This window comes from Octopus bimaculoides, chromosome 23, assembly GCF_001194135.2.
Source record: "Octopus bimaculoides isolate UCB-OBI-ISO-001 chromosome 23, ASM119413v2, whole genome shotgun sequence".
Taxonomy (NCBI): domain Eukaryota; kingdom Metazoa; phylum Mollusca; class Cephalopoda; order Octopoda; family Octopodidae; genus Octopus; species Octopus bimaculoides.
In genome coordinates, this window is record NC_069003.1 from 32,800,972 (window position 1) to 32,828,849 (window position 27,878).

General features: G+C 35.9%; 1 protein-coding gene across 2 annotated transcripts in view; it reads left to right on the top strand.

Annotated features, from left to right (window-relative positions):
* The window catches only part of LOC106879848 (elongation of very long chain fatty acids protein 5), a 54,556-nt gene that overhangs the window by 15,238 nt on the left and 11,440 nt on the right, over nt 1-27,878 (top strand). The window contains exons 2-4 of one of the 2 annotated variants that reach the window (XM_014929562.2): nt 11,832-11,934; nt 22,235-22,297; nt 26,226-26,416. In XM_014929562.2, the coding sequence (XP_014785048.1) occupies nt 11,850-11,934; nt 22,235-22,297; nt 26,226-26,416 (339 nt within the window). In that variant the 5' untranslated portion in view covers nt 11,832-11,849. The remainder of the gene's footprint in view (nt 1-11,831; nt 11,935-22,234; nt 22,298-26,225; nt 26,417-27,878) is intronic. The other variant, XM_014929563.2, reaches the window with a different exon arrangement.

Below are 27,878 nucleotides of genomic sequence, written 5' to 3' on the forward strand. Positions count from 1 at the left end.
CAAAGTGTCCTACATTTTCTTTTTTTTTTTTTTAATAAAATAAACATGGATGGCCTAATGGTCAGGGTGTTGTACACACAATCGCAAGACCATGGTTTCACTCTGTGGACCAGACAGATCGTGCTCTTGAGCAATTCAGCAAGTACCAGGCTTAAAAAAATAATTACTGAGGTTGGTTCATTTGACTAAAAAATCTTCAAGGTGGTGCCCCAGCTTGGCCATGGTCTAATGATTAACAAGTAAAAGACACACACATACACACACTTGGTGGGCTTCTTTTCGTCTGCCAAATCCATTTGCAAGTCTTTGGTCAGCCCAGGGCTAAAGTTGAAGACATTCACCCAGGGTGGCACACAGTGAGACTGAACATATCAATTATTATCTTGTAATAACTTACCTGGACAGTTTTTTTTAAGAAACTTATTTGCACTTAGTATTTAGCCTTTTGTCCATTAGATAGGTCACACAACCAAAGTTGTGTGAATGACCTCAATATTCAGAGTAATGCAGTATAACCAATTAGATAGGTTATGTGAATTTGTGTGATAGGAAAGACAGGAAGATAAATGTAGGCATGTTGAGGAAAATTAGTCTAGCAAAGGTTTAAAATTGCTATGAGCTGACAGTAAGTTTATTGTTTAGTAGCAGTTTCAGACACATAGCTTAGTTTTGTTTTAACAGATCTTTGAAACTTTAGCTTAGCACTGAGTCACAGTCAACATTAACCCTTTTGCTACCATATTTCTGTTAAAATACACTGTCTTTGTTTCAGTCTTTAATTATAAAAGAGAAGCTAATCTCTATCTGTGTGTAGAGAGAGGAAGGGGAGGATAAAAAATTGAGAGAGTAATACAGTGAGTGAGTGAGAGAGAGAGCGAGAGAGAGTGTGTGAAAGATAGATATATAGGTAGTGTTGTCACCTTAGTAACTTACAAATTTTGGTCAAAAAGACAGTAATTTTGAATGCAAGTCTGTCAACACAGACTTCAAAGAAGGACTATCTGTGTATATTTAATACATATAGTTATTTTTGGGGGTTGTATGCGTGTGTGTGTGTCTTTCAACATATAGACAATGCAACACAAACTTTAAAAAAAGATTTCGCTTTGAACAGTTTGCATGATTAACAAATATTCTTACCAGCAGTGTAGCAACAGGTAACAATCTATTTGATTTTGAAAATAATGAAGAATTTAATAAAATAATTTTTGTCATTATTAAGTTAGTGTTTGGAAGATAAATTAACACTGAATTTTCAACCGAAAGTGGTTTTAGGTTCATTCATTTCCAGTATTCTGTGGAAACCCGTCTGACCATGAGGAAATATTGACCTCACTTGGAAACATGTGAGGGTTGGTGACAGGAAAGCTATCCAGCTGTAGACAATTTACCTCAATTTGCAAGCATGGAAGTGGACATTAAAACAACGATAGTGATTGCATATATAGCTTACTAGACTTGAAGTAGAAATGGTTATACTTTACATTCATTGATTTTTGTTAGGAACCAAGCAATCAATATAAAATCAATTTAAACTTACAGGTCACTGTTGTAAGGTCATGAGTTTGATTTTCAGTGGCACATTGTGTCCTTGAGCAAAGCACTTTTATTTCTGCCACTCCAGTCCACTCAGTTGGCAAAAATGAGTAGTACCTGTATTTCAAAGGGGCCAGCCTTATCACATTTGGTGTGTGATACTAAATCTCCTTGAGGACTACATTAAGGATACTTGTATCTGTGGAGTACTCAGCCAGTTGCACATTAATTTCTCGAGCAAGTTATTCTGTTCATTGGATCAACTGGAACACTTGTCATAACCAGCAGAGTGCCAGTTTATAAAATCGATTCATTTGTGTCGGTGAGTTTGGTCGTCTTGAAAAGTGTGAATCAGTCCTGGGCAACACTTTCTGAGAAGCAGGTCACATTAGACATGGCTCATCGTCAGAAGGCTGCATTATTAAAAAAAGAATTCAAGGTAATTTTTCGTTTGGTGTGCCATTCAGAAAGCCTCGTGGGCTGCAAACAGCCTGCGAACCACAGGTTACTCCTGTCTTGTGTAAATATCTACAAACTAACACCTAGAAACTAATTTTGCATTTCATTATTGTTCTCCTGATACTGATTCTTACCACTTTCCTCCAATTCTGGATTTTACCAAATCACTACCGTACAATTGAACATTTGCCAAGATTACTAATTTGGCCAATCATTTTATCATTTTTCTAAGTGTTTGAAAGATGTTCACTGACGAAAATTAGGGGATATTTTTACAGCTCAGATTGGATGATTACCATATTTTCTAACATACAAGTTGACATAGCATGTAGTGTAATCATATAGTTTAAGCATTCAAACATTGTCACTCTTTTTCTAGATCCTGTTGCATTTCACATGGAATTTTTGGCTCCCACCAAAGTTGTCGTGGTGTATAAGTCAACTTACTTTTCTTTTGGCTGTAAATTTTTTGTTTGAAAAATCCCACTTGTATGCTAGAAAATATGGTATGTTTGTATTTAAGATAGAAGGGTATGATTCGAAAGGGATTTAGCGGCTATTTCTAACAGACCTAATGACCATCTAGAGGCTTTCTTTTGTTAGCTCATGCATACATACAGAATTTTATAACATACAAGTCAACATGGCATATAATGTAAACATGTAGTATAAATATTAAAACATCATTATCTTTCCAAATTCTGCTGCATTTCACATGGAAATTTTAGTCCCCCAAAGTTGTTTTGGTGTATAAGTTGACTTGTTTTCTTTGTCTGTAAATTTTGGTTTGAAAAATCTGACTTGTATGCCAGAAAATACAGTAGGAATCATAAGTAATGGCATTCATCTTTCAGCTCTTAAGAAACAGAGTTTCTTGAAGGTAAATTTCACTTTTCAGCTATATTTCCATTTCCTTCTTTTTTCTTTTTCTTTTTACTGCTGTCCAGTTTTTGACATGGAACTCTTATATGAGATCAGTGAAGATAATGTTTACTGTCTTTAGAGATTTCCTAGCCTTCTTAGACTTTAAGAAGCCAGTGTTGGTCTGCTTTCTCAAGGCTTATAAAGTAAAATTGATAAAAATAGGATGTAGATCTCTGCTGCCTCTCATTAATTTCTTTTCTTTCAATTTTTCTCCGAAGAAGGATTCTGCCTGAAACATTGGTTTTTCCACTCACCCATGGCAAGTTCACTATACTCTCTTTATGTGTGTGTGTTTGTGTTGTTCACGAACAAGAATATAGTTGACAATGACTACAAAGTTTTGGCCAGTTAATCCGTCATTGGCAGTCTGATGATGACTTAACTGGCTAAAACTTTGAAGTCACTGTCAACAATATTCTTGTTTAAGAACAAATTTGCACTCTGCAAAAGCATAGAGTAACCCCTCAGATTAATGTAAAATTGTTTTTATTATAACTGAACATAAAAACAAACACACACATATACAGGGGAGAGGGGGTGCTGAAAAGTTCGTAGCTTTAAGGGTATCACAAAAGTCCTGGTTAGAGGCCCTATCTTCCAAGTTCTTTTACAGGGCTCAGAAAAACTGAAGAACCACTGCAAAATAGGTGTGTGAATTTGAGAGGGGAACATGTTGAATAAAATCCTAATAAACTGATTCTCCTGTATTTTCTATTCTCCTAAGCCCGAAACTTTTCAGCACCTCTTCATATATAGATATGTACATCTCCACTTTTAATCTACCAGTATCTACCTACATTGTATCAGGGACATTCTGTCTGGTTACACAAGGTAGGCTGTACCTATCCAGGTTAAAACTATAAATATTTCTAAAAAACAGAAGATGTAATAATAATAATAATAATAATACCAGTAAATAATGCTATTAATTATATGTGCTGGAGTTCACCTCTATAGTACAAAAAATAGTATTTAAATGGAGGCAGAAACTAAACCATCTGTGTGTTACAAAAGCGTAAGTATGTACATGTGTGTTATATCACGTGCGTATGTGTGTTACAATACATGTGTGTACATGTGTGCATTTTGTGATTGAGCTAATTTTAAGAGATATTCTGTTTCATGTGAAAGTTTAAAATAGTAATAATGAGTATGTATGTATGTATGTATGTATGTATGTATGTATGTATGTATGCATGTGCAAATGTATGTATGCGTGTATATATATATATGTGTGTGTGTGTGTATATATATATTAGTAAGATTATAGAGTAACCTGTTAGAAGGATAGATAGGGAGGAAGATGAGAGAAAATGAAATAGAGTAAAACTATAAAATACAATAAACGGTATAGCTGTGTGGTAGAAAGTTTGCTTCCCAACCGTATGGTTCTGGGTTCAGTCCCGCTGTGTGGTACCTTGGGAAAGTCTCTTCTGCTATAGCCTCGGGCTGGCCAAAAAGCCTTGTGAGCGGATTTGGTAGACAGAAACTGAAATAAGAAGCCCATTATATATTTATGTGTGTGTTTGTGTGTGTCTGCTTGTCTCTACCACTACTTGACAACCAGTGTTGATGTATTTATTAGACCCTACTGCCTACTCCAGGAATTTATTCATGGTATGTTTGGCTAGACAAATGTCAAAGGCTGCTTGTGAGACTTGAACCCACATGTCATGTAAACTTGACAGGTATTCAACCTAATATTTACATGGTATTTTTTATAGCTTTATCTTCTTCAAGATACACTGTTCCAAATATGACAATTATTCTCGCTGATAAGAATGAAGTTTTTAGAGAAATTTGAGGGATTGCTTTGGTCCAGTGGTAAGTTAGAACAGCTCTCATGTTTACAGGAGATGTGGGTTTCAAGTCCCTTGAGCATAGTTCAGCTTTTTCTATCTGAAGAGTAAATTCAAATATTGGTCACGTTTGTTTTTCAAATTATTTTCCTCATCCTGGATATGTTGTTGACATTGTCTTTGGCTTGTATTCTCTACAGTAATCTTTCAGGCGATATTCCTGAGTCAAGGATATTCCTGCAGTATACAGATGAAGGTCTGTACCTGGAACTTTTGTTTTTACCAACTGGATCTAATGTTCTTAACACCAGCCATTATCCCAACAGACACTAAGTGTTGTCATTTTTAAAGTACTTAATCATTTATCTCCATGTAGATAAATATTGGTCTTGCATTATATTTCAAAGACTTAAATCAGAATCTGATGTAATACTTTTCACATCAGATTATTTTCTAACCAATCTGATGAACAAATTAAATGGCTTGATTAAAATGTACTGTCCTTTCCTTTATTTTGTTTGATTAATTTAACATATCGAATACCAATGAGAAAAGCTGCTTATCTGTTACAATTAGTGGTTCTTTATTCAAGTCATTATGTTTCTGGACACACTGCAACAACCCTATAAAAGAGACACAATAGAAAGTAGCCTACTTAAAAGTTCAGGAACACAGGCTGCATCTAATGTTTTATCATTTGTTTTGATCAATCATCATCATCATTTAACGTCCGCTTTCCATGCTAGCATGGGTTGGACGATTTGACTGAGGACTGGCGCAACCGGATGGCTACACCAGGCTCCAATCTGATTTGGCAGAGTTTCTACAGCTGGATACCTTTCCTAACGCCAACCACTCCGAGAGTGTAGTTGCTAAACTGAATACATGTATGGCCATGTGGTGAAGAAGATTGAATTGGAATCTGTGGTTCTGGGTGTGATAGCCATTGTGCAAGCATCTTGGAGAAGTTTCTTCTACTTTAGCTAAAGTTTGACCCTGTGGAAGCCTGTTGAATAAACTGAATTTATTCAGGTCTCCTGTCTGAGGATGATTTGATGTTTTGGTCTGCTACTTCCAACTGTAATAATCTAAGAGTTGTTTCTTCTTCCTGTTTCTAGACAGCCCTAAAATATGTACACATGCATTATATATATATATATATATATATATATCTTGACATCATGTTATCGTTGTAAAATTATTGTCACTCTCATACAGACAGTGTTATTCATTTCCAATCTACTGCAAGGACACAAGTCTGACCATGGAGACATTACCTTGCTTGGAAACAGGTGACGGTTGATAACAGGAAGGGCATCTGGCTGTAGCAAATTTTCCTCAACAAATTGCATCCGGCCCATGCATGCATGGAAAAGTGGATGTTAAAATGATGACGACGATGATGGTGAAATACATCTTTGTAAATATGTCAGACTGAATTTATTTAAAACTGAAGTATTTTAGGATCTCAAAAAATATATTATCATCATCATTGTTTTTTTTTTTGTTGTTTTTTTTTGTCCACTTATTTCATGCTGCAATGAGTTGAACTAATTAATATATTTCATAGTATTGATATTTTTTCATATGTGTGACATTTACTTCATCTTCATTTGATCATCTTATAGTTCATTGTATTGTTTAGATAATGACAAGTTATTTTCGTCAATGAGAGATCGAATGCCTAAGTTCCTAGGATATTAAAGAAACCAGCTGATTGGTCAGAGCCATATATCCTGTTACAAGTGTTCCAGAGTCTATGGCCAAGAGTTTACTGTATTTTCTGGCATAAAAGCTGGTGTAGTACGTAATGTAAATATTTAAACATCATCACTATCTTTGCAAATCCTGCTGCATTTCACATGGAAATTTTTGGTCTTGGGGTATAAGTTGACTTTTTTTATGGTATAAAATTTGGCTTGAAAATTTCAACTTGTATATCAGAAAATACAGTATGTACATATGAGAGAAGAGTGCAGTTTGAAAGAGGTTTAGCTATTATCTCTTTGGAAACCCATATGACATAACAAAAAACAAACAAACCAAAGACAAAACAAAAACAAGACACACCCTTATCCCCAAACACCCCCTTCAGATTAAGCGTGAAGACTAAAACGGTAATTTAATATTAGTTATACTTATGAATCTGTGAAATCAAAGCTTCATTATTTTATTTTCAGAACAGATGCATCACAGCTTCTTGTGTGCTTGCAGTTGACTCCTGGTACTAATATCCCCCCCCCCACACACACACACACACACAATCCAATTTAGAGGTTTCTCTCTCTTTAGACTTGTAATATGATAAAGTTGACAAGGGATTTGTTGTTCTTGCATTAAGGAAAAAGCTACCTCTGTCACACTATCATATCTAGGTGTGAGGTTACCTCTCATCTGGTTAATACTATGGAAACATAGCTAGGTGTGGCTGTGTGTTAAGCAGCTTGCCAACCACATGGTTCTGTGTTCAGACCGCTGTGTGGCACCTTGGGCAAGGGTCTTTTACTATTGCCTCAGGCCGACCAAAGCCTTGTGAGTGGATTTGGTAGAAGGAAACTGAAAGAAGCACCCTGTATTTTTTTATTCTTTTATTTGTTTCAGTCATTTGACTGCAGCCATGCTGGAGCACCGCCTTTAGTTGAACAAATCGACCCCAGGACTTATTCTTTGTTAGCCTAGTACTCATCCTATTGGTTTCTTTTGCTAAACCACTAAGTTACAGGGATGTAAACACACTAACTTTGGTTGTGGTACCACCCCACCCATGCTAGCATGGAACACGGACGTTAAATGATGATGGGGTTATATATATCCGTGTGTGTGTGTGTGTATATATATATGTATATATATATATATATATATATATATATATAAAAATATATATGTATGTATAAATAAAAGATCAATGAACTGTCTTGTCCACTGAGAAAGTTCTTCTAGTTTCAAATATTGTTGCATGATGTCTGTCAAGGGATTAATATCACATTGATTGGAAATTATGTATAAATTATAACTCAGAGATTGATAGAGTTGAAATTGCTTAGCCTGCGGTCTGCATTTTAGCCTTGACCAGCCTGTCTTTTATTCAAGCATAGTATATTCTGGACTACATTATCTGGTGTATCCTTTCTATTTTTAGAATGCTTGCATGCAATTTGAGGAAATATAATTGTTGTTTCTGGCTGGCTGAATAATGATGAAGAATTGGGTTTTTTTTCTCCTCCACCCCCTGGTTTGGGATGCTTATCTTCATTTTAGTGGGTACTGGGAATGAAAATTCTCATGGCCCACTTGATACTTTCTTGAAATGGGTTTATTTAAACAAACATTTTCAAAATTTTATCAAAAATTAAAGATTCTAATGAAAAGTAAAAATGAAAGATACTACTGTTATTGCAACGATAATATTTCATGTTGAATCAACGATCATTTATTTATTATTGTAATAATAGCATGAGAAAGCAAAAGGCTTTCAATTCTGTCAGTATACAAGCAGCCCTCAAAAGACTCTCTGTCATTAAAGTGGCCCGCAATGTAATCAGAGTTGGCCAGGCCTGGGCTAAACCCTTCAAAGGGATGCCCCAGCATGGCCGCAATCCAATGACTGAAACAAGTAAAAAATAGAAGATAAAAATGTTGATTTAGAAGCTTCTCTTACTGGGTTGCATGTTTCAGTCATTTGTATTTCCTTAGACGTGTAATACACACGGATGACTGATTGGTGGGTGAGGAGGGAAGAACTGCCACAATCCCTTTTGGTGGTAGAGTATAATAACTGCGTCGGAGGCAGGATAAAGAAGTCTCAAAATCAAAAGTAATCAGGTAAGATCTTGGGATACACGGTAAGAGGATAAATGTGTGACAGTGTGAGGTTGATAATGCCCTATTTAGGGCATTGTCAGAGGCAACAGATGTGAACTTGATGACAACAATGACAATGAGAGGTTTTTAATGTTTAGAGGAATCAAGATACTTTGTATGCTTATTATAACAACTGTGTTCTATAGATTTCAATATTGATATAGTTTGAGTTCACAAATGGTGTATACATATTCACACGTTTATATATGTGTGTGTGTGAATGTGGTTACATATATAGTGTTTCTGTGCATATATAAAATTAAGAAGATTTAGAGAACTGCTTTCATAAGCTGATTTTTTTTCTCATCTTCATCAAACCTCCCTTAATCTCTTAAATTCTTTTTTTTTTTTTTTTTTACTCCCAATAATACAAAGCAGTTTAATTGTTGCTCTTATTATACACATATAATTATATATACACTTTTACTAATTGGGCTGTGGCCATGCTGCACACCCATTGCTGTTGCATCTGTTTCAACAGCCTTCCTTCTGTGGTTAGTTTTTTGGTGACTGAGGAAATTTGGTACAGCTTTACTCGTTTGCATACATACATACATTTACTTGTTTGCATACATACATTTTATGTACAAAATCTATAGTTGTTTCCTCCACTCATTTATGTTGAAAATTTTTCAAAGTGTCAACAATTTTAGATCAAATGAACCTGCCTTCTCAACTCCTCCTCTCTAATCCTTAAAGAACTAATGAACCACACTCACAGTCAATGTTTCAACCCACTCTTACACACACACACACACACACACATCAAAGAACGTACACATCTTCTTACTGAAAGATAAATCAGTTGTTGCCAATAGAAGTTAGCAGTTGCTTAGACTTCCACCGCCAATCTTGAATCCTAGCTTTTATGCTATCATTAGCACTATCTCCAAAACTATGCATGTTACCTAGGTAACAGAACGTCTACCACTTCAATCCAACTATCTCACCAGTTTATGATGTTCAGTTCATACTGTTAACTAGCCTCAGTGCACCTAAATGTCTGGCTTCCCCACTACCTGCCATCATGCTGTTAGACATCTCACTGTGTTGTTAGTGCATCTCTATCTTTTTAGTTTTATTTTATCCCTGTAAATATTGCAAAGCCTCATCTTTGATGTGACTTTCTGATGTCAGCTAGTTACAGCCTTGTTTGTTGTGAAAATAGATTCTTTTCATTTTCCCCTTTGCTTGTTTTAGTCATTGGACTGTGGCCATGCTGGGGTACTGTTTTAATGGAACAAGTCGACTTTAGTACTTCCTTTTTTTTTCCTTCTTAAGCCTGTTGTTGGTCAGTGGTTCAGCAAAAGTACCAGGCCTAAGAAGGAAAAAAAAGGAAGTACTAAAGTCAACTTGCAGTTGAGGTTTTGTGACTGCCTTATCTAAAGCCTCTAGAAGTGGCTTCCTCTTGAGCCAGTAAGGCATAAGTTACAGTAGAAAAGGGGAGGTAACCAATATGGCAAGACTTGACAAGGATATTTTATTTTAATTTAATTTAATTTAGCTATATAATGAAAGATAGAGATCTCCACCTTTTATTATGTAGCTAAATTAAATTAAAATTAAATGTCCTTGCCAAATTGTTTGCTTCTCCTTTTCTACTTTAACCTGTGTGTGTTATGTATAGATACAACTGGGTTCATTTTCAGTTTCTGTCTACCAAATCCACTCACAAGTCTTTGGTCAGCACTGACCTGTAGAAGGGACTTGTGCAAGGTACTTCACAGTACAATGGAACCTTGGCCATGAAGTTGGGAAGTAAACCTTTCAGTTAACAGCCATGCTTGCTGTGTGTCTATGTATATATATATGTGCACATATATAAGTACGTATATATGTGTGTGTGTGTGTGGTACGTGTGTGTATATGTCGATATGTACATGTCAACATATGCAGTAAAGATATGTTTATTCTTACCAGATATTTCCCTCATAAATATCACACCAGGCTTATGAAAATCATCTTCAGTTTGTACAACATTGTACCCACCTACATAAATATACTGTAGCATATTTTTAACCGAGCTTTCTCCTGCACCAGTACAGCTATGCCACTTTTCACTTCCTTTTGATACCTGATACACTAGTTAATACTCGTTATTTCACCTTTATAGCAGTTAGTGATACTATAATAGTCATGAATGGGTAATAGCTTCCTGCATAATCTCACCAGCTACACATGATACAAAAGCCCATTTTGATGCTTTTATCATTACAGCAGCAATCCCTTAAGCCCCTGCTCTGCTATTCCTCTCTTCTTATACCCCATATATATATATATATGTGTATATATATATATATATATATATATATATATATATATACATATATATACATGCACACAGATGCTGTATTGCCTCTCCAACTGTCGCCTTATTGCTTTTTGACACTATTACAAATTTACTGTAGTGCTCAAAGTTATATGGGTGTTAATAATTGCTATGAACGCATTAAAAAAGATTTTAGTTGTGTCAAAAAGCACCAACCTAGACTTAGAATTACGTACGACAGCACGAAACAGCAGTTTAATTGTTGTTATCTCTCTCTCCCCTCCTCTCTCACTCTCTATCTATCTCCCTCTATTTCTCTTTATATAATATATTATATATAGTGTCTATAATATATGTATTATATGTTTTCTATATTATATTATATTATCATATTTAGAGTATATAATAAATATATATATATATATATATTATATACTCTAAATATGATATATAATATAAAATATGATATACATATATAAATATGTATATATGTATAAATAAGTATATATAAGTAAACACATATATTTGTACCCAAATTGCTTAATTTAACATAGTTCACTTTTATTTTTATAGTAACTATTTTTATAATTTGAGCTACCTAATAGTTTCATAGTTTCATGTTAATCTAGAATACATAATTATTCAAATCTAATAATCCAGAAGAGAAAGTTCCTATTTGTAAGAATTATTTGATTATTTTCTCTAATATTCTATAGTCTTCTATAATGGTTTTTGTAAAAAAATTGGTGACAATATACGTTTTGTGTCATGGTACAAAAAAAAAAATGAGTAATACAATTTCACAAGAATAAAATTTAGTATCTAGTAGTTTAGCATTTTAGCAATGGCATTAAATATTATTATATGTTCAGTGAATTTACATAAGAAAAACTAATTTTAATATTATGGGTTTTAGTATTTATGTGAGGTTTATGATATTTAATATTTATATTAAAATTTGCAGTGATTTATTATTTTTGTAGTAACACTTGCTTTACAAGATGGTATTTGGTGGCGCTGAAAATAAATGCGAAGCTTCTTATAAAGAACAATACTGTGACACTGATAACAAGAATTCTCTGGATAGTATGTCTTTTACCTTATATTTACCTGAACTTAGTGAGACACTTAAGCATTTAGTAATGTATTGTCAAAATTTGATCAACTGCTGCTTCGCAATGAGTAAATTTAGTAGAACTGAAGATGTTAGTATTCCTGCCTTTTGAGTGGAATACAAGTGCATGCGTGCACACACACACACACACACACAGTGATTGCTCCATCTTCACAGATGTTTGCCATCTCTCTGCGTTTCCTTGTTGTCAGTGACATTTCTGACTTTCCATCCATGAACCCCCAGATCACTGTTCAGTCCTGCTGCTGAACAGCAAGGTTTGAAACATAGGGGACAGGTGGCAGTTCTAACTTCCACTGAATTCATTGGGCCCACTTTGAGGGATATGATCTTCATGTACTGGCATATAGCTTTTCAGACCTGAAATTGACTTACACACCTGGAATCACATGGTCTAGGAGGGAGGATGCTGTATACAGTTGCTATTTCATGGGACATATGTACATATGTGTACACACACACACACACATAATGATTGCTCCTTCTTCACAGATGATTGCTGTCTTTGTGTTCCCTTGTTGTCAAAGACATTTCTGACTTTTCACCCATGGCCTCTCAGCGGGACTTATTCGGTCCTGTTACAGATTTGCATGGTTTGAAGCAGAGGTGACAGACGGAAGTTGTCACTTACTGTGCACTTCCAGCTCGTTAGGCCAACACACATGCTGCCACTCTTCCATTGCCGTAGGACTTTCAATAGATGGAATGAAAAATGGGGTCACCACAAAGAGACATCCGTACATTGTTGGATTTATGGTGATATGCACCTGTACAACACAGATACCCCTCACTGAGTCTCCATGATTAGTACCTAGTGACAAGCTGAAGCAAGATGGCCAGCAATCACATGCACACATACACAATCACATACATTCATACATACATACATACGTACATTCAAATACACACATTACATGCACACACATATATGCGCGCACACACTCACACACACACATTTTCTATTAATATTTCAACCACAAACGTGCAAGCTTTCTTTCACTATTAGTAAATAATTCAGAGCTTCTATGTATGATCCATTAATGGTGAAATAAAACATGCAAGCTTATATAACCTAATAATAAAGATACTGCACTCTATTATTTCTTGTATTTAGTATATAAAACAATAACTGTTGTAGCTTCTTTTTCTTAGTGTCCTTAATGGGTCACTTGGTTCTCTTTGTAGAATGAGTGTATCATGAATGGCTCAGTTAGGGAAGGGCCATTTCTCTGCCTGTATTATGCTCTACATATTGTATTAATGGTGAAGTGGATAATTGCAGGGTGAGAATGTCGAGCTAATAGACATTATATTTAAGAGATGTAAGACTTGTCAGTTTGCTTCATGGTCCCAGCAGACAAAAAATGGAAAAGGTGTTACTCCAGAGGATGGCGAGGGATATGCACTGGAACGGAACAGTCACTCCAACTCATGGGGCTTACACTTTCAGATAGCCATCTCTGCTTTGATAGCAATGAGCTGAGATGTCGTCTGGGGGGGGGGGGCGTTGATGAAGACCAGAGGCCTCCACTGCTACAAGCTTGACAACTGTTAATTCAGAACTTAAAGCAGGACGTAATGCCACTAAGCATTTTGTCCATCATGCTAACGATTCTGCCAGCTCACTGTTTTATTTCAACAGAGATTTGGTAACAAAATGGGTCAAGGGACAGCTATTTCTGTTAAGACTGGCAGTTGCATAGAAGCCTCCCTTAAACAAGATTCGTATTACAGATATTTTTAGTCTCCAGGTCACCAAAATCTACAATCAGATGTGTTCCAATCCTAAGCATTGCATTTTTTTCTCTCAAATTCTTTGGTTTATGACAAAACAACAACTATCACAACTCAAAGTGACCTGCAGAATCACTGTCCCAGTTTTACTAACAGAGTGAACTACATTTGTTATAAGTGGATCGAAGACTGGTAAATAGTAAAGAAAATATCACATTTCTCTGATCAAACCTATCTATTGATACAACAGCTTATCCATTGCCTAGCTGTCTTCCTGATTATCTGTTTAACCTATTAACCTAATCTAATATTATCCAATCTAACCCAACCCAAAATAATACAAAGCAGTTTGTATGTGTGGTGTGTGTGTGTGTGTGTGTGTGTGTGTGCATGCATGGCATACTATATAAATGGTGTTTGGACGTGTGTACATTTTTTTTTTTCATTTTTTTTACTTGTTTCAATCATTGACTGTGGCCATGCTGGGGTTTCTGCCTTGAAGGGTTTAGTTGAACAAATCAACCCCAGGGCTTCTTTTTAAGTCTGCTCCTTATTCTGTCAGTCCTTTTCACAACACCACTCAGTTGGAGAGACATAAACAAACCTAGACTGGTTGTCAAGTAGTGGTGGGGTATAAACACAAGGACTTCCACATGCATATACATACACACAAGTGTGTTCTGTCATTGATTACACTCTGGATTCTCTTGACAAGAAAACATATATCCACTTGTTGTTGTTTAACTCTCTTGGTCAAACCTGACCGAGCAGATCTATATTTAAAAGCTTTCCAGCACTGGTAATCCAGTCTCTTGCAGCCATAGTTCAGCTTAGATTGTATTCATCGTCATCATCAAATGTCCATTTTCAAGTTTTTTTTGTTTTCGTTTTTTCTATCTTTGGCTGTGAATATTGTCCTGAAAAATTTGACATGTATGCCAGAGGGTACAGTATTGAAAATTTGCCACTAAAAGTGTATGAGGAACCCATTTTCCCTCCTTTGAAACCTATCTTAGCTTCTTGAAATGATTATGGACAGTCATAATCTTAACATTGAATTCAATGGAAAGTTCTCTTATGGTTACAGTATGATTCCTCACAAGTGTTACCTTTAACCTTTTGTTGTCCAATTTGGAAGGATGACCTGATATAAGGTTCCTCAAGCATATTAAAATTGCCATGTCTGAATTTTTCAATCCACCTTTCCAAAGTTCTTCCGTTCAATACATCTTGATCATTATAAAACTTTATAAATATCCTTGCCTGCTTCAATTGCATTAGAACCTCAATGAAACTTGTAAATCAACCATGTGCAACCTGCAGTCTGCAAGACTTTCTGAATGGCATGCCTGATGAAAAATTACCTTGAAATTTTTCAGTAGCAGAGCACACCTGATGGTGATGAGTTATGCCTCGTGCAGCCTGCTTCTTGAAAAAGGTTACCCGTGTCTGTTGTAAAGTATATCACAAATATGCACTTTGCTTTGATTCCGTGATAAGTTCTTTACATAGAAAATTAATGGACTAAAATGTGGTTGTTGCTCTGCAGGAACTCATGAAATGATCATGAATCACTGAATGCCACTAGTATTTACAGCCTAGAACAACAACAAAAAAAAAAATCTGTTTCAACATGTTCATTCTTGTAAATCAGACAGAACTTTCTATATGGCCTGATATATGCATTTAACCTCCCTGGGTGGCACAGACTCAAGAACACCTTGAATAATTTCACCTGTTCATTTCTAGTTTTTACACAGAGAGAGAGAGAGAATGTGTGTGTGGGTGACAGCAAATTGTGAAAAATGTAATGGGCAGCCAGCACTGATTTTTTTTACTAATTTGCATGTTAGTACATTCATTGGCAATGCATATACACAGGACTGCTTTGGTCAGTCAGTCCCTGAAATGCACGATTTCACAAGAAACATACTAACTTTGTTCACATTCAATTTGAAGGAAGTGAGCCATGCTCTAGTATAAGGGAGATAATTCTAACCCCTTCCTCCATCATTCATTTTTGTTTTGTAACAGAATCATTTGTAGATTCGGCTTTTAACTCAAACAAATGGCAACAGTATATTATATGAACTAGCATGGTTGTGTGATAAGATGTTTGGTTTCAGTCCCTCTATATGATATCTTGGGTAAGTGTCTTCTACTATAACCTTGGGCCAACCAAAAACTTATGAGTGTATTTGGTAGATGGAAACAAAATAAATCTGTTGTGTGTGTGTGTGTGTGTGTTACCATCTCCTTGCCTTGATGTTGCATGATTGTTGTAAGCGAGTTTCACTGTCGTGCAAGTGGTGTCTTTCATTCCCAATCTTCCATGAAAACATGTCTGGTTATGAAGAAATATTACCTTACTTGGAAACAGGTGAGGGTTGGCAACGGGAAGAGCATTCAGCTATAGAAAATTTGTCACAACAAAATTCCACCCAGCCCATGCTAATCATGGAAAAGTAGACATTAAAATGATGGTGATGATGATTAAGAGTTAATTAACTGAGGTAGAGAGGTATGGCATCATATTTGTGGATAAGTTGTCAAATTACAAGTGTATGTTTAATAAATACAAGTATATATTTGATACGTTTAAGCGTGCTATGCAAATTGACGCTGAGGTCAAAGCAGAGGGTTAAATATATGTGTTTATTAAATATTCAATGTAAATATATTTACAGCTTTATGCATTTAAGATATATGATTCCTATTAAAACATTAGCAGCTTAATCCAATTTATGAAAATATGTTGAGAACATGAAATTGTTAAACATGTTTCATGCACATATAAAGTATCAAGACATGGAAGGCCTTAGTTGACAGGAAATGGGAAGCATGTTTGAAATTGAGTAGTTTTTCTCTTATTATTATCAGAAGCCAAAGCAAAACAGTGAGCTGGCAGAATCTTTAGCATACTAGAAAAATTGCTTGGTGGCATTTCTTTTGGTTCTGAGTTCAAATTCTGAGGTCAACTTTGCTTGTCTTTTTTTTTTTATTTTTTTTTTTTATAATCAATTTTTGACAGGTGATACTACTTTGGGTCACTATTGTAACAATAGTGGCTAAAAGATGGTTGCACACTCCTTGAAGCCCTGGACCTTCTGAACCAGGAACCCACTATTTGATGCGATTTAAAGTCAGACTGAGGACTAACGGGTACAGATACTCCGGTCTTATTAAACAGATGACAAGGCATTGTGTTATACACCCCACCACATACACACGCATGCCCATGCACACAGTGAGCTTCAGGACAGTTTCCCTCTTTCAGAGTGTATTTCTCTTGGATGTGTCAATATATTTGCCATTTCTGACACGCACATAAGATAGGTTTCTACTTATTTTCTCTCTTCTAGATTTCACTAAAAATACTTTGTTTATCCCAAGACAATGGTAAAAGACACTTTCTCAAAGTGCTGTGGAATGGAACCCAGAATCATGTGGCTGTGAAGTAAACCTCTTTATCACACAGTCATAATCTGTGCCCTTTCTGTCTATAAGATTATCTTTTATAACTCAGATTGCTTCATCAAAGGCAATGCTTATTCATTCACATTGTTTTGAATTAATCATGCATTGCCTGTAGCTTTGAGGTTTCGATGATGTAATTGTTTATTTCTAGAATGACATTACAGGGTAGGTGTAAGAGGCCTGATCTGGCTGATTTGAACATAATACTGGTTGCCGGATATGGCCAGTTTAAATGCTAAAGGATAAGGAAAAAAAAAAACAACTACTACTGGTAAACTTTATCCATGGAAGTAGTTGCTATGAAGGTATTGTAAACCTTTCTTGTATAAAGTAGTCGCCTTTCTTTCCTGGTATCTATTAATATCTGTCTACCAATCAACTGTCTTCATAGAAGTAGAAATTATGTTGTAAATTGATTTAGGCAGAAATCAATATATTGATTAGAATCTAATTGCATAACTTTTCTCATGACTGGAAGACTTATTTGAAGACTGGATTTTTTTTCTGGAGAATTAAAAAATGAGGTCTTTTAAAAAATTAAAATTTTGCTAGCCAGCAGCGCTTTTTAGAAATAACAGCTAAATCTCCTTCAAATTATACTTTATTGTCCTTAGTAAAAGTAAGTACTGTTGCATGCCCTAGAACTCACAGAGTTAGATATCAGGTTTCCATGGTGTATAGCTGACCAAGAGCACATTTCAACCTGGATGGGATTCCTGTCCATTGCAGGGTTGCTCGTTTACAGCTGCATGGACTGGAGCAACATAAAAATGAAATGTTTTGCTCAAGAACATCATGCACCATCCAATCATGGAAAATGAAATCATGGTCTTGTGATCGTGGGTTAAACGACCTGACCACTTGGCCACGCACCTTCAAATTTTTTTTGGGGGGGGGGGGACAAAAAACAAAAACGAGGAAAGGACACTTTGGATAACATAGTTGTAAATATACTAAATGACTGGAAAGACACAGATAATATAGTCCTAGGTACCTATACTATACTCCACAATTCTACAAAAATGCCACTATTTGGTCACAGTATGCTAGAAATAGCAGTCAAATCTCCCTTGAACCATACCTCATCTAGATAGTATAGTCCTAAGTACTGCTTACAAAAACTACTATGCACCTCAAGTCAACACAGATGCCAACAGGTGATCGCCCAACATGCTAGAAATAGCTCCAAATCTCCCTCAAACTACTCCTCCATCGTCTTGAAAACGAGAAAAGGTACATTAGTTAATGTAATCCTAAAATTTAAAAAAAAATGAGGTTAGAAGGAGAAACCTGAGAGGACTAATGTCACATGAGACAACACAGTATAAGATATAGGATCCAATAAAGAAACCTGCCTCTCAGGCACGGGGAGTTTTTTTTTTTTTTTTTAACCAGAGGCAGATTTCAAGTGTATATGAAGATTTGAACCTGTTGGGTGTATCTGTGCTGAGTAAAACACTGAATTTCTAATTTCGATAGGGATTCAAGTTATATAAAATTACTGTTTTGAACTTAACCTCTTCGGTACCAATCTGCCTGCCGGGAGGCGCAATGGCCCAGTGGTTAGGGCACCGGACTCGCGGTTTCAATTCCCAGACCGGGTGTTGTGAGTGTTTATTGAGCGAAAACACCTAAAAAAGCTCCACGAGGCTCCGGCAGGGGATGGTGGCGAACCCTGCTGTACTCTTCCACAACTTTCTCTCACTCTTACTTCCTGTTTCTGTTGTGCCTGTAATTCAAAGGGGTCAGTCAACCTTGTCACACTGTGTCACGCTGAATATCCCCGAGAACTACGTTAAGGGTACACGTGTCTGTGGAGTGCTCAGCCACTTGCACGTTAATTTCACGAGCAGGCTGTTCCGTTGATCGGATCAACTGGAACCCTCGACGTCGTAAGCGACGGAGTGCCAACAACAACCAATCTGCCCGAGACTGGAGAATTTTGTGTTGGTTTATGTTCCAAGTATAAGCTTAATGCATGTTGATAGACATTTCAGGTAAGTGGGTTAGTGGATTGGCGTAATTTAAGGGATTTTGGCTGTTATTTCTAACAGACCAAGCAACTACATGCAAGAAGAATGAGGACTCTCTTTAGTACGGTGAATGAAATATAGGTGCATATGAACCTGTCGGGGTACATCTGTACTGAAAAAAATGAATGTTTTATTTTATACATTCATAGATATGCAGCTTGTATTAACCTTTTCTATGCATATTTCTGTTGAAATATGCTGCCTTTCAGTTGATTTTGAAAATAATGGAAAGTTTATTAAGCCAATGTTTGGAACATAAATTAACATAAGATTTTGGTGAGAGAATTTAATTTACATCACTTTGAAATAGGAATTTTGTATCTGAGAACCAGATGTAGCCTGGGGGCATGTTGCTATCAAAAGGGTTGAATTACTGTTTTGGTCTGAAGGCTCAAGCAATATTTTTTTTTTCTTTTGAGATTTTTGATTCTTTGTCATTGGGTTTTAAGTTTCAAATCTGAATGTAGGTAGTAAAATCTCTCCCAAGAGCAAGGTGTTCCCCACCCCATGATATAGAACAGCGGTTCTCGTCCGGGGTCCATATAAGATTTAGTTGCTAAAATTTATGTGCAATAAGTTGGTTAAACTTCCACAATACACAAAAATTCTTTAACAAGAAGGAGTGGCTCTGTGGTAAGTAACTTGCTTACCAACCACATGGTTCTGGGTTCAGTCCCACTGTGTGACACCTTGGGCAAGTGTCTTCTGCTATAGCCTCGGGCCGACCAAAGCCTTGTGAGTGGATTTGGTAGACAGACACTGAAAGAAGCCCGTCGTTTATATGTATATATATATATATGTATGTGTTTGTGTGTCTGTGTTTGTCCCCCCCAACATCGCTCGACAACCGATGCTGGTGTGTTTACGTCCCTGTAACTTAGCGGTTCGGCAAAAGAGACTGATAGAATAAGTACTAAGCTTCCAAAGAATAAGTCCTGGGGTCGATTTGCTCGACTAAAGGCGGTGCTCCAGCATGGCCACAGTCAAATGACTGAAACAAGTAAAAGAGTAAAGAGTGAATTTTTTATAAATACAATTTCTAATAATATTCAATTATGGAAACCAAATGAGATTTTTAAAACATGAATGGCTCTGATGAGTCAAAAGTAAAACAGGAGTCAAAGGGGTCTTTAGGTAAAAAAAATGGTTGAGAAACAGATATAAGTTTGCTCATTGGCTCAACTAAACATAGTTCAACATGGTTGTTATCAACTCTACCCAAAGCCATTTCAGGTACAACACTGACTTTCTGGATGCTGATGGTTCAGAACCTCTTATAATCCATTCTAATCTATGAGCAGGAACTGCAAATTTCCACAGCTGTCTGACTAGTTTACTCGGAAGCCCTGTTTCACTCTACTTTGCACAGTACAATATTAATAAACTTGTATCACATACTAATGTATCACTTGTACTAATGAAATTACCCTTATTTACAGCTACCACACAATGTCAAGACACACTCACACACGCTGGGATTGTTTTTCAGCTTTCTACCAAATCCTGCAACAAGGCTTTGGTGTGCCCAGGGCTATAGTAGAAGACACTTGCCCAAGATGCCACACAGTGGGACTCCGCCTGGAACTATGTGGTTGTGAAGCAAGCTTCTTACCACACAGCCACATCTATACCTATAGTACATTATTCAATATATCCTTCCTTCTTTATAAATATATATATTTTTTGTTATTTGGCTGCTATTTCTAGTATGCCTTACATTCATGTTGACAATCCTTCATTTGAATTTATAGTTTTCAGATATAATGCTAATGTGTCTGTTTCATGTAGACTGGACAAGCAACTTCAAAGTTACAAAAACAAAAACAACCCAAAAACAATCCATACATGCAGGACTGGTGATATTTCACAGCTATTGACTATCAGTCTTGCTTTATTCTATTTCCCTCTCTTTTCTAAACATTTTTTTGTTTTTGTTTTGTTGCTCATGTAATTTTTTGTGAACTGTCTGTCCTATATATATATATATATATTATATTCTTTTATTTTTGTACCAGTTTTTGTCTGTGAACTGTGGCCATACTGGGACATAGTTGATTGCATCAATTCTCCATTATATATCATATTGATCGTGTAAGAATGAAAGGCAAAGTTGGCCCGGGCAACAGTTGACTCTTTTAGCATTTAGCCAGCCCAAATATTCTACCTGTTTTGTGTTCAGACTGGCCAGATCCAGCCTCTCACATGTGCCCTACAATGTCATTCTAAAAATAAATAACAGTTAACCTACAAGAAATTGCAGCAAAATCCCCTCAGACAACACTGTATTGTCTAAAAAAAAAAAAAAAGCATATTGGACAATGTAGTAGTTCACATACAAACATATACAAAAGATGAGGTGGTCCTGGCTGGAATGTCTTTCATAAAATTAGGGCTCAGCTGAGAATAAAATGAACAGTCAATCAAGTTGCTTTTCCTTTTGTTGTTTTTATTTCATCTGGCATTTATTTTGTCAATCCATGCTAGATTAAACCCCAAGTCAACCTAAGCAATATTTAAAACCCACAACTCATAGTTATAAATCATTATAACTGAAAACGGCTCTTTTTCTTTCTTTCTCTTCTCAACAGCTCCAATATTACATAATTTCCAAAATAATTAATTGGTTTTAATTTCTATTTTCGTATATATTTTTCTGATAGAGTTGGTTATTCTTTAATAGCCACAAGATAAATGGATTAATCCTGAAAAATACATATTAAAATTTTTAAAAACCCTTTTGTCACCATATTCCTTATGAAATTCACTGTTTATATGTTTCAATTAATTTTCAAAATGATTAAGAATTTGTAACTTAAATAAAAGGTTCTGTCACATAAAATTATAATGGAAGGTTTTATTTTAAATTTGAACATTTCAAAATGAGGGATATCTCAGGCTGTTTGTTATCAAAAAGTGTTAAATTTCCTCTCAGTGAACAACCTATTTCCATATTTGGATTGTTATTATGTAGTGTGCTAATGTATATTTGTCTTCCTTTATGTTTCAGAAATGGCGGATGTTGTGCAGGCTCTATTACAGAAAATTGATTATACTTCTGATACAACTGCAGGTAAGTTAATGAGCCAAGAGTTATAAAAGTTTGATTTCTTTCAGGTGGGAGGTGGGGAAGGAAAAAGAAAGAAAAAAAAAAGGAAAATGTGAAGAAATCTAGGATGTGTTGATTATTCATTCAAATGATTGAAGTAAAGAAGCAGTGTAACAATATATAAGCAAAAATATTTGTAAACACATCAAAATATGAATAGCCACTACTGTATTTTTGATACAGTACATAGTGTAAATATTTAGTGCAAACAGTCAAACATCAAAACCACATGGTTGCAAAACAAGCCTCTTAATTACACAGCCATGCATCTCTATGTCTCTCTTATATATCTCCTTTCTCTCTCTTTTCCTTCTCCTCTTCCCCCTCTCTCTCATACACTTATTTTAGTTTTGATCTATATTCAATCTCCATCTACTCGTTATCTCATTGTAATCTACTTGTTGCTTTTTTCCCTTGTGGGCCTCTTGCAATTTGTCAGTAAATTTTAAGAGATGACTTTCATCCATAAAACAAAGAGCTGCTGTATAGCCCCAGATCCGTTCTGATCAAGCAGACCTATGAACAAAGGTAATGCAGCTGCAACTGTGCTATCTATTTGTATATTAAGGATGGCCATTGTCAAGATGTGAATGTGTGTCTGTGTTGTCTCCTTGTCGTGACATTTGCACGCTGGATGTAATAAGCAAAATCAGCTACATGCTCAGGGATTCATTTGTTTAGAATCTTCTGTGGAAATGTGTTGAGCCTTTTAGTTGTTCATTGTTTGAAGGTTTAGGGGAAATATTCTATAAATGAGAGCTGTCAATAGGAAAGCCTGACGACTTAACGAGGTCAACATCAGCAACATTAAAATAAAGATTGCACATCAATAGCAACAATAACATCATCAATACCGAGATTAATCCCTTCGCATTTAAACTGGCCAAAATATTCTACCTGTTTTATGTTCAAACAGGCTAGCTCCGGCCCCTCACACCTACCCTACAATATCATTCTAAAAGTTAACAGTTAGGTCGTCATCACCACCACCACTACCATTGTTGTTATTGTCATCATCGTCACCACCACCACAAGTTTTGTCTGTTCCATGCAAGCATGGAAAAGTGAACACGAAGATGATAATGATGATGGTGGTGTGTGTGTGTACACATACACACCAGGTCTGATCAAAAAGTGTCAGGACTGTTGCTATGGTAATGGAGCTGAAGTATTCAGAGTGAAGCCACTTGGTACAGATTGAACACTGTTGTGTATGTGCACTAAGTTTAATGTTCTTGCTTTCATTATTTATAGCATTGCTTGGAAATTAAAGTACACAGAGTGAAACTGCTTGGCACAGACTGACCTTGAATTCTGTCTCACATGCACACTAAGTTATACCATTCTCATTCACTTCTGTTGTTTATAGCAGTGCTTGAAAGTAGAGTGTGTAGAGTGTGGTCGTTTCAAAACGAAAATTGGGTTTCAGCTGTACAGAATCTTGATTGTGTCGCGGTTGATTAAAACTTTTTGAAAATGGTCCCGACGGACAATGAACCATGGGTCTATGGCTAAGATCCTGAAATCATGACTCGGTCTTTGCAATAGAAAACCCCCAACAAGATTTCAAGATGTTGGAGAAACCTAAGAGAATGTGATGAGGCAGTTGCTAGCTATCCCCAAAAAAGGAGTTCCAGGAATGTTTCCATCGCTGGAAATGACAGTGGATAAAATGTGTTGCTTTGGAAAGGAACTCCTTTGAAGGAGATTAAATGCCAAATTGATATGTATTGTAGGTTTTTTATATATAGCACTAGTTTCAATACTTTTTGAACAGATCTTGTATATGCATGTGTGTGTGTGTGTGTGTATATGAAAGGCCAGATCTGGTTGGTTTGAACATAAGACAGGTAGGATACTTGCTCTGTACTTCGCCAGTTTAACCCCTTTGTTACCATATTTCTGTTGAGATGCTCTGTCCAGCTACATGGTCAAAGAAATTCCTCTTTCTAAATAAACTGGTGTCACTGAGCAACTTATATTCTCTGACAACACCATGTGACCTGCCTTGGCCAATAGCAGCCTAACTTCCAATAGAGATTTTGGACTTCCTGTATCTCTTCACTCAATAATCTACAACCTGAAAGAGATGAGTTTCAGTTGGAGGCCTGCGAAATGGTTTGCAGCATGGAATCAAATCAAATTTAAAGAATTTAGTAAAATAACTTAGTTATCTTTCAGCTAGTGTTAGGAACATAAATTGTGACTAAGGTTTGGTGGAAGATTTTAATTCAGAACTTTTGAAAACTAGACATTTGTACTACAGAGCCAGAGTCGGTTTCAGCCGGGTTGGTATCAAAAAGGTTAAAGGCTAAAGATTCAGCCATGACTGAGCGGATATATTATCAAAGACAGTCTAGTCATGATTGTCCTAGTTTTTGTTTTTCAAGCACTGTGAGTCTAGGACAATGATTTTAAACCTGCCTCCAGCTCTCTTTTAATTTCCTTAATAATCCTGTTATTATAGTGTCACTTATAAGTATACATGTATTTTAGTTTTGGTAAGCTGTTTTTGTAACCTCACAGTGCAGTAGTGCAAGGAAAACGTTTTTGTTTTGTTTTTTTCTTTTGTCAAAATCCATCACATTTTTACTATTTTGTTGGAAAATTTGCAGCATGTCCTGTTCACATGCTTGTCATAAATTTTATTTAACTGACCCTGGACGACATCATCCAATGTATCTTTCCATCTTTGCTTTCATCTTCTACTTGTTTTACTCATTGGACTATGGCCAAGATGGAGCACTTCATTGAAGGATAGTCAAGCAAACCGGCCTCAGTATTTATTATTTTCTTAAAGCCTGGTACTTGTTTACATCTCTGTAAATTAGTTATGGGGATGTAAACAAACCATCACCAGTTGTACAGCAGTAGTGGAGGAAAAAAATCATAAACACACAGATACACTTAATGGACTTCCTTCAACCTTCATCCACCCATAAGACTTTTGGTTGTAGAAGATACTTGCCCAAGGTGTTGTGCAGTGGGATTGAACCAAAGACAACATAGTTAGGAAGCAAGCTTCTCAAACCACACAGCCATGCCTTAAATTACAGGATTTAATTTGAGTGAAGTTTTGCTGCTACTTCTATCAGATCAACAGAGACAACATAGAAGTTCCTCTTATTAGCTTATAGCTGTTGTGGTTCTGATGGCAATAATGCTGACTAGCAACAGTTGTGGCGCTGGAGTGAACCTACATAAGCAATAATTTATTAGTTTGCTATTTGGTTTCCAGATTTATTAGTTTGAGCTGTGATAGCACTTTCAAGCAACCACACTCAGATAAATATATCTGGGCCAAATCTGGAAGCAAAGTAAAGCTTAAAAGTTTTCCTCTTACAACTCAAACAGAATCCAAGCAGAAGATAAGAACCAGCTTATTGAAATAAGGTGTAATACTGCCATTATAAATATACCTAATATATCTTTTCTTTCAGCTATATTTCTTAAAATAGCCATTTAATCCCTTGCAGCCAGCTAATGATGAAGCTAATAATTCCCCCAATAGACCATTAATAGGTCATTCTAATTGGAATCCTAAAATAAAAATTATCTTACAAATCTTTTGCATAGATGTTTAAGTCTTCCTCATTGATGCTAATTTTAGGTGAAAGCAGGGAAAGCATTCTAATGGATGTGTTTTGTACGATATATAATAATACTTTGAATTCATCTTAATGTTATTAACTGATGTTATCTTTTTGCTGAGAATCAATCAAATATTATTGACTTATTTTATAATACATTGTTTACCTTGCATTGTTTTCGATATCTTCTTATGTTATCTTGCACTAAAGTGAAGATTATAAACAACTAAAGTTGAACTTTTTTTTCTCTTTTTCTCTCATGAAATTTTGTTTTGTTTTGTTTTTCCTTTTTTTATATCCAGATCCAAGGACAAAAGACTGGTTCTTCTTAGAAAGCAGTCCCTTGAAAGTATGGATTCTAACAGCAATGTACATTCTCTTTGTTATTTATGGACCAAAATATATGAAAAATCGAAAACCTTTTGATATACGTATTTTCATGGTTCTGTATAATCTTGCAATGGTTGTACTCTCTATCTATATGTTTGTTGAAGTGAGTATTATTACTATTATTATTATTATTATTATTGAACTATTGTATTCATTGAATATTTCAGCATGCTGAGTTTGATTTTTTTGTTGTTGTTATTTTCTTTCTTTTCAATTAAGCCATCATTTTCAAAGCCGATGCTATTTAAAATATCCATAAATGGTGTTGAACTGCTAACGAGAGCGCTTTCTTAAAAGGAAAATCCTCTTATCTACAAAAACAGTGGCAGAGCATTGGGTGCAGCTGCGGCTGTGTGGTTAAGTTCACTTTGCAATCACATGGTCCCAGGTTCAATCTCACCATATAGCAATGACACCTTGGTAGAGTGTCTTTTACCATAGTTTTGTGAAGAGCCAAGTGTTGTGAGGAGAATTTGGTATATGGGAACTGTACTGAAGCCCATTGGTTGAGCTGGATAAGTTCTAGAATGGTAATCAAAAATCTACCAAGAATCTGGTTCACTGCCAATACATGGAGCTTTTGTATGTTCAGCAGAGTCCACTCTGCTGTGAATATTCAAACTAGGTCCCTAGTCTTGAGCATACAGTGATAAATTATTTCCTACTTTTCTGCTGTAGCGATCCATGAGTCATAATTTCTGCCCCCTTTTTCCCCCCCACGTCAAACTCTCAGAAGCTTTACAAAAAGGTCATAGGTTGCTGACCTTCAGTTTCTAAGCCATTAAAAGAAAGGGAAAAAATAATTGCTACAGATCCTCTCTAACAATTTATTCCACAAACTTTAGCATTATCTGTTAGTTATCTTTTTATTTTTTTTATTTTATTTCTTTCACTCATTGGACTGTGGCCATGCTGGTGCACCACCTTGAAGGGTTCAGTCGAACAAACTGATTCCCTGTACTGTTTTTTTTTAAACCTGGTACCTTATCAGTCTCTTTTGTGGAACCACTAAGTTACAGAGACATAAACATACCAATACTAGTTGTCAAGTGCTGGTGGGATACCTGCACACATACACACACACATATATACATAGTCATGTGTGTATATACTAGCAGAGATACCCGACGTTGCTTGGGATTAAAATGGCATAGTTTGTATATATATTACAGTTATGTTGGAATAGGTAATACGGGAAAGTGCAACATTGACGACAAAACCTTTGTGGAGTAAATGATGGGCTAATTCAACTAAGTTCCGTGACTGCAGGTAATTAGTACTAATACTATAAAATATGAATGCTATCCTTTAAGGGATAGCATGATTCTGGGTTCAGTCCCACTGTATGGCACCTTGGGCAAGTGTCTTCTGCTATAGCCCTGGGCTACCCAAAGCCTTGTGAGTGCATTTGGTAGACAGAAATCGAAAGAAGCCCATCTTGTGTGTGTGTGTGTGGTTGTGTGTTTACAATTATACTTTTTTTTTTTATTATTTCATGTAATCCATTTTTGTAAGCATTTTTTCCAGTTATATTTTTAGTGTTTCATATTTGTAAGATGTTATGA